We start from the raw sequence: 12,850 nt of genomic DNA, 5'->3' as shown, positions 1-12,850 counted from the left end.
ATCACAGCTACTGTTCAAGATTAGAGATGAGCGAGCCTACTCAGCCACGCCCCTTTTTCGCCCAAGCACCGCGATTTTCGAGTACTTCCGTACTCGGGCGAAAAGGTTCGGGGGGCGCCGTGGGTGAGTGGGAGGTTGCAGTGGGGAGTGAGGGGGAGAGGGAGAGAGAGAGGGCTCCCCCCTGTTCCCCGCTGCTACCCCCCGCTCCGCCACGCCTCCCCTGCCCCCTGGCGCCCCCCGAATCTTTTCACCCGAGTACGAAAGTGCTCGAAAATTGCGGTGCTCGATCGAGTAATTACTCGAAACAAGTACGCTCGCTCATCTCTATTCATGATCACTCTGCTCCTGTCACACAGTTATAATAGAGGAGATCATGGATCATCCTCCTAACTGCATATTTATGGTCTGTAGATTATTTAAGTGAATATAGGTGGAAACGTCATAGCCTCTAGCTAATGCTATGCTGATGCATCATGAGATTGGTATGAAAGTGAAAGAAAAAGGTTAGCATCAAGATGGTGGCTGATAAGTATCAGACGGGGAGCAACAGTGCAGGGAAGAGGCTGCAATATGCAGAGTAGACCTCCAGAGTGTGACAGCGGAGGCGGACAAGGATAGAAAAAATGTGTCTTTGCTGGAGTGGCCCTTTTTAATATTATTTGTTTCTTTTTTGAGTATGATATCAAATATTAGCAGGTTTGTTAACTTGTTATTTTATGACTTTCATTTATCTCCTGTCTAGCATGAGTATATATTACCTTAATGCTACATCAAAAGGACATCAAGCAACAATTCTGGAACTTAAGAAGAAACTGCAAAGCGTAAGTAGAAACATGCATCATTGTATTATTTTATGCTGACTACTTCATGGTAATTTCATCTTATAGCAAGCTGAGGAAAGCAAGAAGAGAAGTAAAAAAGCAGCAGAGAAAGCAGCAGAAGCCAAAAACGATCCTCCTGGTAAGTCTTCAGACGTTAATGGGGAAATCTGATAAAATAATATTATAATATGTCAAACATACTGTGCATGCGAAAAGTTCAAGTGCCAGAAATCTCTTTGTGAAGACAATGGGGTCTGAACCCTCTATTGTGGACATCAGTGGTGAGTCCTGGAGCCCAGACTTGGAAATGTGACCTTCTTTTATGTGCAATCATGTTACACAACAGAAGATTATTTGGGCTAGATTTTTATCGTACGATGCAAGTACAATATGGATTACTATATTTTTTGGGCTATGAGATGAACTTTGTAGCAACATCTTGCTAAAAAGTCCCCGCATCTTATATTCTGCAGTCAGTGGATCCCGCAGCAACAGACACCTGATTAAGCACTCTGCCTGATCATTGAGAGAACTGTAGGCTGTTCATAGCTAGATAGTTGGCTCTTCCCGTACGTGGCACTGACCTATATGATCAGTGTAGGTCAGCACATTGTGTTCAGCTCTCTGTCTTGGAAGGTACTGTGCGGTGATATAGGACTCTACAGTTCTTTCCCTCACTACCTGACAATAACCTGCATGTTCACAGCAGGGTAGGAAGAGAAGCTGTATATGCTGTGCACATATCACTAGAGCCTGGGAAGGTAAATAAGACACCAGATTGTAGATAAGGTTGGATTTCTGATTGAAAGCAACTGGCGATAAACATACATTACAGAAGCTCCACACACGTATGGTGTGCGGCATATATGTGTGGCACACATTGGGTGTCCGTGTATGTAGCAGAATCACAACCATCTTTGACAGCTAACACCCGCCTGAAACAGTTGTAGTCAGCGCTGTCAACTCTTTAAATGCCGTTGTAAATTCTAATAGTGGGATTCAAATGCCCCAATCAGCATTTGGGGGTCCTGAACGCCCTCCAAACCCCCCCAAAATAAGATCGCCGGGAGCCGTCTAGGTGTCATGGCAGCTAGTAGCGTTCTGTATACTAGTATAGTACATTGTAATGCAGTACTATGGTACTGCATTACACTGTATAAGTGATCAGATGATCGCAAGTTCAAGTTCCCTGTGGAGACTAAAGAAAAATGTAAAAAAAATGTAAAATAAAGTTTTTTAATTATTATTTTCCCTGTTGTCACATTAGAAAATCAAAAGATATTTACAAAAATTAAGCAGTGGTATCCCTGCATCAGTAAAAGAACAAGTGATTAAAATATCACATTATTACAGGGGTTTTCAGTGCCAAAATGGAAGTTCTGAAAGTTCTGAAATCTAGGAGATATGGCTAAGTGGTGTCAACCAACCTTATACATTTTATCGGCTGCTCTTGATGCTTTTCTTCGGCCCACACAGCCACCGATCTGACACTGTTTACATGCATCGTTTCTGCAGTAAACACAGCAGCAGACTGTTACCTACAACTTCCAGCATGCATTGAGCTTGTTTATTGGTCAGCGCTGTAGCTCCGCCCACAGCTCACGGGTCCTATAACGTCCAGCATGCATTGAGCTTGTTTAGCTCCACCCATAGCGCACGGGTCCCACAACTTACCAGCACCAGCCTCCCTCTCAGAGTGCATTACAAAGAACCAATAACAATCCTTACTCGCCCTTTAGACACATTCTGACTAAATAAAATGTAATTAGAGTATAATTTAATAAGTATTGATTGCGCCAGTCAGTGTCTATTAGCATGGCAGCAGACAAGCAGAGGTATCATTTGAAGAAGAGTATTTAAAGCAATAGGAATAAGATCACAACAATAGATAGGTTACAAAGTGTTTTCGATCCATCAGAGTATAGCAAAAATAATAAACGTTCATCTTCACAAGGCCTCAAAAATCACTGCGGGGGTTGCCTGCATCCCATTGCTTTCAATGGGGCTGCAGTAGCACCGGCCCCATTGGAAGCAATGCGCATAGAGCTTTGGTCAGGCGCATGTTGCACATCCGCACATTTTGCACATAGGTGCGCAAAAAAATGCTCGTCTGACTGAGCCCTAATAGGTAATTACGATATGTATCGCCACCAAAAAATATCTATTTTGCGCAATAATATATTTAAAACAAATAAATCTTCCTACCAGAAGGTTGCTTTAACCCATTCCTTGGACCAGCAAGAAAGTTTTAATGACTATGGCATATTTTTATTCTATGTTCTGTTGTCTAAATGGGGCTGCATCCTGTGATCAGATGCATCTAATAGTCCAAAAAACATGGTATGTGTTTTTTTTCCTTCTGCCCATCTTGTACTTGGCATAATTACCTATTTTATAAATAGAAAATGTACTTCTGCCACTGAGTTGGTAAACATAGTTTGAACGCAGCTATTACAGTGACTCCATTAAGCACATTAGGAAGAAAAAGAAAGTTGCTAGAAAAAAAATCACAAGGTGGGACTTGTCATCTTACATACTTGTGCTGAGCATCTTATGGCTCATTTAGTCCTAGCCTAGTCTAGTCTCTTTGACGACATAGACTGACAGACTCTTCCAGCTCAGGGGTGTAACTCTGGGGGATGCAGGGGATGCACCCGGGCCCAGGAGCCTTAAGGGGCCCATAAGGCCTCTCTTCTCCATATAGGGAGCCCAGTACTATGAGTAGAGCATTATAATTGGGGGCCTTGTTACAGATTTTGCATTGGGCCCAGAAGCTTCACGTTACGCCTCTGGTCCAGCTGATAGAGGTAGGTCTAGTCCCATACATTCTAGGCACTGCAGGTACAATATGCTACAATACTATATACACAGACAAGACAGCGCTATGTTTAGTAATAGAAGCATGTTTAATTATATGTTGAGAATATAACACAGTTAGTCCCCTACTTGCGAACATTTGAGTTACGAACTTTGCAAGATGCGAACAATCTGTTCTGTACATTGGGATGTAATGCTATGGCATTATATCATACTTTGCAGGGACCGGATAGGCTTGATAGATGCTGGTCAGATTGCTGGATGCTGTGCGGTTGCTTGGCAGCCTTTTGAAAGTCCCCAGGGCTGCCTATACAGGGCGCCTATCAAGCCGTGCGCTTGATAGGCGCTCTGCATAGGCAACGCTGGTGCCTTTCAAAAAGCTCCAGAGTGCCTAGGAACCACATAGCATCCTGCGATCTTATTGTGGGACACTGTACGGGACCCCTGAACATCGGGTGATGGGTGTTGTTACAGCTGACACCTGGCGGCAGCAGTTCCGATGAGCTGCGCTGCTCATCGGAACGGTTAACGCTTTGTCTGTTCTGACAGCAGCATTTAAAGTGTTAACAGCTTCCTGGAACGGAACCTGTTCACAAGTAGGGGACCATCTATACATCATTATCTATGTCAACCAGGTCTATTGGATGTAGTTTTAAAACTTTTAAAAGTGATTAATGCAAAAGAACAGTCACCACTGTGAATGATCATATCCTATTCCAGGAGGTGAACCCAATAAGAATGATGGCTCAGCAGCAGGCCCTAAAGGGAAGAATCTTGAAGTTCCTCCTCGGATTGCTGTAACTAGACCGCCTCCATCTAAGGGACCACCAGTGCCTTCCTGAAGACCAGACTTGGCGAACAAAATGTGTTGTCATTACATCCAACATGGAATAATATCAGACGTTGCATACAATCATTTTTATGTATATTGAAAGATAGTATTTATATTGCCGCATTCCAAAACTACATCTGTAATTATAAAAGGCTTTAGAAGCTCACGGATCACAAGCAATGATAACACAACTTGTTGTTCTCTGTTTAAACACTGGGATTAGCACTTGTTAGCACTTGTTGTCACGGTTTGGAGATGGGTTGACCATTGTTTGCCATCTTTTGGCTTTATAAATCCATTGTACAGTAAGTCTTCAATAAATCATTCCCAATTTAGTCAGTCTCAGTGTCTGACTGTCATTTGTACAATATGGCTGGTACAGAGTACATTGCTTCTGACAGTTGTCCTTGAGGTATAAGGATTATATATATTTTAAGGAATCCATCTTTTCTTCTACAGTTGGGCCAATGTCTCTTTTTAATCACCTAGGCAGAAACAGTCTTTATTTATATTCTAGCCCTTCACAGAAAAGACGTTAATAAACTGAAATCTTGAATTTTATTGGTTATCGTTAAAACATAGGGCTGGACAAAACACACAGTAACATAACAACAAGACCAACCAGTGGTATCCTAGATGACTGAGCAGTCAGTATGTGCTCACAGGGAGGTCTAGTACAAAACCATATATTTATATTTTGATGGTAGAAATATTGGGAGGATATATCCCTGATCTGGGGGTCTTATTGATTACTGTATTCCCTTTAAAATGGATTAGGTGGGAATTGACCCACAGACATAAAAAAGGAAATATGAATCGGACCTGAAGATGAAAACCTGACCCAGAGACTATCACCTCTCAGTGGAGACCCTCTTATGCATCCGAGACACAGTGACTTAATTATGGGATCAATTTTACCTGTCCCTTGCAGTATTGTAGTTCCTGTTTACCTCACCTTCTGCCAAATCCTATTTAGCTCTGACTAATAAATTATCTTTTCACCTGCTGATGGTGTGAATTTCACCGTGAAATAAACCTCACCTGGATTCTTTTCTACATGCCTCCTCAGTTGAGTTGACGTGGTCTGACATTTCTTGGTGTGGCTACAGTTTAATCCAAATATACACTGTGAGATTGTCTTTAGAGCCTCATACCTGCAGTCTACATACCTGATATTAGACAGCAAGTGAACATTGAGTTCTTCAGACTGAAAGCATGAAAAATTGTCAAGTATGAGGATCTGAGCGACATTTACAAGGGTCAAATTATTTTGGATAGATGACTAATCTCAAAAACAGAAGCTCTTGTGGGAATGTTCCCAATATGCAGCGGTTAGGACCAAAAGTGGTCCAAGGAAAGACAGCCATTGAAGCAATGACATGGTCATAGGCTCTTAATGCTTATTGATGTGCTTGGGAGTGAAGGCTAGCCTGTGCGATCCCATCACACAGAAAAGCTACTGTAGCACAAACTGCCAAAAACAATTTGTGCTGGCTATAATAGAAAGGTGTCAGAACATACCGTGCATCACAGCTTGTTGTGTCTGGGGCTTTGTAGCCACAGACCAGTCAGAATGTCCATGCTAACCTCCGTTTACTTCCAAAAGTATCTAAAATGAGCATGTAAGCATCAGTACTGCACCATGGAGTAATGCAAAAACTCTTTAGGAATGGTTTAAGGAACATAACAGAAAGTTCACGGTATTGACTCAGCCTCCAAATTCATTTAGGTTTCAGTCCAACTAAGCATCTGTGGGACGTGCTGGCAAAACAGGTCGGATCCATGGAGGCTCCATCTCAGAACTTACAGGTTCTAAAGGATCTGTTGCTAATGTCTTGGTGCCAGATACAACTTTCAAAGGTATTGTAGAGTCCATATCTTGAGGGGTCAGAGCAGTCTTTGGTTGCATGAGTGGGTCCTACACAATACTCAACAGATGGTTTTTTAGTTATCTCTAATTGGTGTATATAAAACTCACTTGAAATTGTAGAGAATGGTCATGAACAGAGTACAAAAGTAAATGCTGAAATAAAATATGTTCCTATAACTTGGGCAAGGCAGATTATGTTGCTGGTACCCCCTGCGACCCTGGGCACTGCACACCAGCTCTACCTAACTACATCCTTGGAACAGATGAAGAGATAAGTAGAAATGTTAGGCCGGTTTAATATCTGCTTCCGAACCTTCGGTCGAAGATTCAATCAGAGATCCAGCTCAAAATACTGTTAGAAAATGCGCTGAATGCAGCACTTTTTCTTGTGCCCAAGGGCTGGGCAGGTGAGCGGAAAGTGGGCAGCCCCCATTTTGGTCAATGGGGTCTGCCCAGTTCCGTTCAGAGCAATTCAACCATGGGGAATTCCCTTTCCTGCTCCCTGAACGGAGCAGGAAAGCGGAACCCTGAGCGTAGATGTGAAATCAGCCTTACCCATAGCAAGCAATCTGATATCACTAGTACAAAATAAAAACACCACTGAAATAAGTAAGCAAACTACCAATACAAAGAGACAAAAGTTTTACTTTTATTGGTGTCCAGAATGTAGTTGAGTAGCCAGTTACACACAACAAATTCTTATATATTCTTGGGAAATATAACTATCTTCCACTAATATCTAAAAGTACATCAATTTCCAACATTGACAATTCTCGTTATAGTATGCCATGTGGATTCATATAGTACCATTGAACAGAACACCACATTCATTTCCAGGTAAAAGTAACCTACATAGAACATACAAGAAGTACAACTAGTGATTACTGATAAACATGGTCGGAGATTTTTTGTTCAAATACACCAGAAAGATCTGGCTTATGTTGTCATTTCATAGGAACGTATTAATGAAGTTTTTAACATTTCAGCAAACTGGCAGGGAAAGATGCTTCACAGCTTTACGAGTTCTTCTGTGGGATCTTCATGGTAACTGTTTTCACTTCAGTGTAATGATGGAGGCCATATTCACCCCTATGGAGAGATAATATTTACATTCATAACACAGTTAATAGATAACAAAAGCAGGGGCAGGGAGGTAGGAGCCTCATGGGCCGGACCTCCTGTGCATATTTAGACCGCCTAGACCCTCTCTTAAAACTCCTGTCGATTGTAGGGAATACAGCAGACACACTCACAGTGGCTGCAGCTCCTTTCCGGCTTGCGTGAGATCTTGCACTATGATGTCCCCCACCGCCCCTAGGCACTCACTCTATTCTGAGTACTGGCACTGAGGTTGGGGCAAGAGTGGTAACGTCATGCTGTGACCTTGGTGTGAGGTCACATGCAAGCAGGACAAGAGACAGCAGCCACAGAGGGGTTCACTATTAATATTTAGAGCCATAGAGTAGCTCCTATTACTAAGTGGTGGCCCTATTACTAAGTGCAGCTAAATAACGGGTTAATACTAAGTGGGCCACAGAGAGGGGCTTATGATAAAGTGGGGTTGCATATGGATTCTTATTACCAAGGAGGTTGCATATGGGGTCTTATTACTAAGTGGGATCACAGCAGGCACATTATTACTATGTGGGGCCCCGAAAACTTGATTAGCAGCAGCACGGTAGGAGAGCACACAAAAGCAAGTCGTAGATGGAAGTCTCAATGGTGGTCTGCGCCCAAGGAGAAGAAACCCAAAACTCCAAAAAGAGATGACATGACATGTGATCACTGGAGGTAACTGCACTGTCATCACTATCCTTTTGTAGAGTCCGCATTTTGGTACATTACATGGTAACTGTATTATTTAGAATTATACTAGAGTTGAACAGCTGTATCTATGCCCTCCACATTAAAACAAATTGCCTTATAGAATACATATATATAATTTTGTCGCGGTTTCTGGTGATGTCTTTATGTTATGAGCTTGGTTCTCAAACTATATTTATGTAGTGAACACGGTTCTGGTGTTATATTTTATACTGGGGTTAGCTCTGGTGCCATATTTATAAACAGGTTCAGGGTGGAAGGATACAGTGGGGCCAATCCACCCCCACCTGAGGTTGCGAATTACACAATTTTGCTAGTAATTTGGGTGGCTATGGTTTCCTGGGTGTGGACATTTGCACTGTAGATTTCCACCCTAAGGGCGCCCACCCACTGGCGTTTGCGATTTTCGTGCGTGAAAAACGCAGCGTTTTCGGCGCGTTTTTCGCGGCTTTTTCCGTTAATTTCCGTTGACATTCATGGGTGCATTAAGAGAAAAATAAGGACACATATGCAACTGACAGTTCCTATGTTAAAAATTGCAACGGACTGAAAAAAAAAACGCCAGTGGACAGGAGTACATTCAAAACTAATTGCTCTTGAGAAAAAACGCAAAACGCAAAGGAAAAAAAATCGCCAGTGGGTGGAAGCCCTAAGGGCGGCTTCACGCTGTTGCGTTTTTGTTTACGCATTGGTGTATTCTACTGTACATTTGTACCCACAGGACAAGGTTTTTGTGCACAAGACACAACCACACCCTGATTTAAATGGCTATTAAGCTTAATGAGCTCCATATGTGTTATTTGTTCAGTGCAATTGTGCTTCTATGGGAACCTTCGGTCTCAAATGTGCACAAAAGTAGAACATGCTGCGGTTTTTTTTTCCCGTGCAAAAAAGGTAATGTGAGTGAACCCATTGAAATCAATGGGTTCCATTCTATGTTTATTCGCATACAAATGTTGTGCACGCAAATACATCCATGTGAATCCGCCCAAAGGGTGTATTCCAATATGGTGGATTTGCTGTGGATATTCCACAGTGGAAAATTTGCAACAGATCAGCCCCAAAAATCTTTGCCAAAAAATGTGGATTTTGCTGCAAATGCTGACACTAGAGATGAGCGAGCATACTCACTAAGGGCAAATACTCAAGCGAGTATTGTCCTTAGCGAGCACCTGCCCGCTCGTGAGAAAAGATTCGGGTGCCGGCGGGGAGTGGCAGGGGAGAGCGGGGGGAAGGGCGGGAGATCTCCCCCCCCCCCTTCCCGGCTCCCTCCTGCTTACTCCCGCAAATCACCGCTTACCCCTGCCAGCACTCAAGTCTTTTCTCAGGAGCGGGCAGGTACTCATAAACGACAATACTCGTATTTGCCGTTGGCGAGTATGCTGGCTCATCTCTAGTTGACACGGATTTTGGATGCTGAGCCGCAGCAGATTTCGCCTCTTGAATTAAAGGTCTGAAATCCTCTGTGTATACGAATAGAGCTCTCAAATTTTACGAAAAGCTCGACTCGAATAACGGGGACCCGAGCATTTGGGTGCTCGCTCATCTCTAGTCATATTATGTCACTAAATGATTTGTTTGTTATTTACGTATGTGTTTGCCCTTGATCTTCTAATATATAATATTTTGTATTATTTACGGCATATATGCTGATTACATTACAGATACTCTTTATATATTGTATGGGGTATATGTTGATCCAGAAATGAGAGCTTAGCCTTTATTTTTGTTGACTGTTTGATATACCATCATTGGTCGCACAGACTTTCCTGCCCCATATTGTGAGGGCGGTGTTGATTTTTATTTTTAAATGTTTTTATGCTTCGTTTTTTCATTTTGGGTGTGCGCTTTTTACATATTGTATCTCTTTCCTTTTTTTGTTTCATATGAGACAATAACACCAGATGACAGGCATAATTGCAATAGATGGACCTAAAGAATGGCAGTGCAGCACAACTCCACATTTACAGTGTATAACATATAGTATTAACTAGAAGGCCCGGATTGTTTTCCTGTGCTGTCATGCCTCCCAAGATGATGGTTTTCTCACATACCTGAAATCTAATGAGGCTATACTGCTGCAGGGTATCTATTACTACATAACTAGGTCCATTTGCCATTCTAGAACACTGAGAAGTCTGAGAAAACTGACTGACAACCCCCATTGAAAGTGAATTGCTGGCCATATTTGTTGTCAATGAGTTTTCAGTAATGATTAGAGATGAGCGAGCGTACTCGGAAAAGCACTACTCGCTCGGGTAATTTGCTTTATCCGAGTATCACTGTGCTCGTCCCTGAAGATTCGGGTGCCGGCACGGAGCGGGGAGCTGCAGGGGAGAGCGGGGAGGAACGGAGGTAAGATCTCTCTCTCCCTCTCTCCCGCCCGCTCTCCCCTGCTCCCCGCCGCGACTCACCTGTCAGCCGCAGCGGCACCCGAATCTTCAGGGACGAGCACAGCGATACTCGGATAAAGCACATTATTCGAGCGAGTAGTGCTTTTCCGAGTACGCTCGCTCATCTCTAGTAATGATGATCCAATACTTACAGACTTTACAAAACTAAATTATATTTACAGCTGATTCTTCTATCTTAGTAGAAATGCTTCTAAAATGTAATATTTTCCATATTTCTTCTAGGGTCTAAGAACATGAAGTTGTTCTGCTCGGCTGCAGTATGTGAAGCGCCATAGTAAAATCTATGGGGGATAGTTATGTAAAAACATAGAGACGCAGATGATGTATGGAGATGTATTGACAAGTCTGCTGGCTTCACAGCCAACATCTCCCAGCATTCAATGCTGTCTCATAGTCTTTACAAAACTCGATCTGCTGATTTGTATTCCGAGATGTGTATTTTTACATCCGATACTCTGTCGTCTGATGTAGCTAAGCTGCTCAGGGTAATGTGTCAGCCAACATAAACTGAACATGATAACACAGGCTGGAAAGCCGGATTAGTAAAAAGTAAGTAATGTAATTTATTTGCAAAGTTACAGAACTTTTGTACATTATATGGCCATGCAAACTATACGGAACTCTCAAATTATATTCAGATACAAACAAATAACATAGTTAAACATCTTACTACTAGAGATGAGCGAACGTGCTCGTTTAGGGCAATTACTCGAATGAGCATCGCTTTTTTTGAGTAACTGCCTACTCAGGCGAAAAGATTCGGGGGCCGTCAGGGAACGGGGGTTAGCAGGGAGGAACAGGGGTGAGCTCTCTCCCCCCCCCTGCTCACCCCCCGAATCTTTTCGCCCAATTAGGCAGTTACTCGAAAAAAGCGATGCTCTATTGAGTAATTGTCCTAAAAGAGGACGTTCGCTCATCTCTACTTACGAACCATTTAATACCTAAGAGCTTACATACAACTGTGAAATATAGCATAAGTCATTGCTGGGTTCTCTAACATAGACAAGGATAAGTGGCCTTTGGCACAATGATCATAATGCTTGTTGGTGAGCATTGTGAAATGCTACATGACCCACAATAGAGTTTGTATCATTATTACTCTTAGGCTAGAAAGTGCTACAATCTATTTGTAATAACTTACATTTCACGTCCATTTCCAGACATCTTAAACCCTCCAAATGTGCACTGAGGGGACATGGCACTGTAGCAATTTATCCTGCAAAATATAAACACACGCACCCATTATATATAGCATTTCTGTAGTTAGAGTTAGTCAACCTCATTTTTATCTATAATAGTTTTGCTACTACACAATGCAAGGTCATTAGTCTTGAGCGAACCTAAACAGTCAAACTCTCTCTCTCCCTCTCTCCCCCCCCCCCCCCCCCGCTCCCTCCTGCTGACAACCGCTACTCACCACTCCCCCGCGTCGGCACCCGAACCTTCAGTCTCGAGCGGGCAGGTACTCGCTAAAGGCAATGCTTGCTCGAGCAATTGCCTTTAGCGAGTATACTCGCTCATCTCTAGACCTAACCAAACTTTTTGTCGAAGTTTGGCAAACCGACTGAACTTTTCAAACATTTGATCGACACTACAGATAATCATTACCTTTACCTTTTGCCACTCTAACATACAACAGCACCTAGGCATTCAACTATTGTAAATGTTGAAGTCATTATTAGCAGGACTGCAGTACTATTAGAAAAGCCTCTGAAAATGCATAATATGACTAAAATAATAGGGCACCGCACATTGGGTGTGGCCAGTACCATGTCCCTCTTGGCAGACCCCACATCTCCTGTCAGTTTCCAGGTCCTCATAGGATGCATGTGTGCACCTGGCCTGCCTCTTAAAAGGCCAGATTGTGCACCCAGCTTTCCAGTCCCCAACCAATCTTAACAACTACTAAGCTATTTAGAGGTACTCCACCCATCAGCAGGAGCCTCAGTAATCAGTCTCCATAACTGTGTGAAGGTGCAAGCTTGCTTCTGTCTGATCTTCTCGTATTTGATTTGTGTCTGAATTTCCCAGCTTTCCTGATTTCACTAATCCTGACCTTGGCTCATTATTTGACTGTTGCTTGCCCTGACCCTTGGCCTCATCTACATTGTGAAAGTATTCTGGTACACATTAATTTTAACGGGCACCCTACAATGCACTGGTTTTCTTGCAGCAGCACAGCAGAGAAATCAGCATAGTAGTGTCCTTGGTGACATCAGCTGATTTCTCAGGGTCTTTGGATAAAAAGACAGTTGTATACCACATACTGTTT

At 42.7% G+C, this 12,850-nt stretch overlaps 2 protein-coding genes across 2 annotated transcripts in view; one reads left to right on the top strand and one right to left on the bottom strand.

Moving 5' to 3' along the window:
- TMC1 (transmembrane channel like 1) overlaps positions 1-4,731 on the top strand; it is a 65,108-nt gene extending 60,377 nt beyond the window's left edge. Inside the window, exons 19-21 of the mRNA XM_066605007.1 lie at positions 743-821; positions 888-960; positions 4,359-4,731. Coding sequence (XP_066461104.1) covers positions 743-821; positions 888-960; positions 4,359-4,480 — 274 coding nt within the window. The 3' untranslated portion in view covers positions 4,481-4,731. The remainder of the gene's footprint in view (positions 1-742; positions 822-887; positions 961-4,358) is intronic.
- Positions 4,732-6,967: 2,236 nt separating this feature from the next.
- The window catches only part of ALDH1A1 (aldehyde dehydrogenase 1 family member A1), a 50,616-nt gene continuing 44,733 nt past the window's right edge, over positions 6,968-12,850 (bottom strand). The window contains exons 12-13 of the mRNA XM_066604170.1: positions 11,720-11,794; positions 6,968-7,429 (exon numbers count right to left, since the gene is read on the bottom strand). Of these exons, the coding sequence (XP_066460267.1) occupies positions 7,357-7,429; positions 11,720-11,794 (148 nt within the window). The 3' untranslated portion in view covers positions 6,968-7,356. The remainder of the gene's footprint in view (positions 7,430-11,719; positions 11,795-12,850) is intronic.

This window comes from Eleutherodactylus coqui, chromosome 5 (genome assembly GCF_035609145.1).
Source record: "Eleutherodactylus coqui strain aEleCoq1 chromosome 5, aEleCoq1.hap1, whole genome shotgun sequence".
NCBI lineage: Eukaryota > Metazoa > Chordata > Amphibia > Anura > Eleutherodactylidae > Eleutherodactylus > Eleutherodactylus coqui.
Note: the sequence above shows the minus strand (reverse complement) of the source record. Positions and strands in the feature narration are given on the sequence as shown.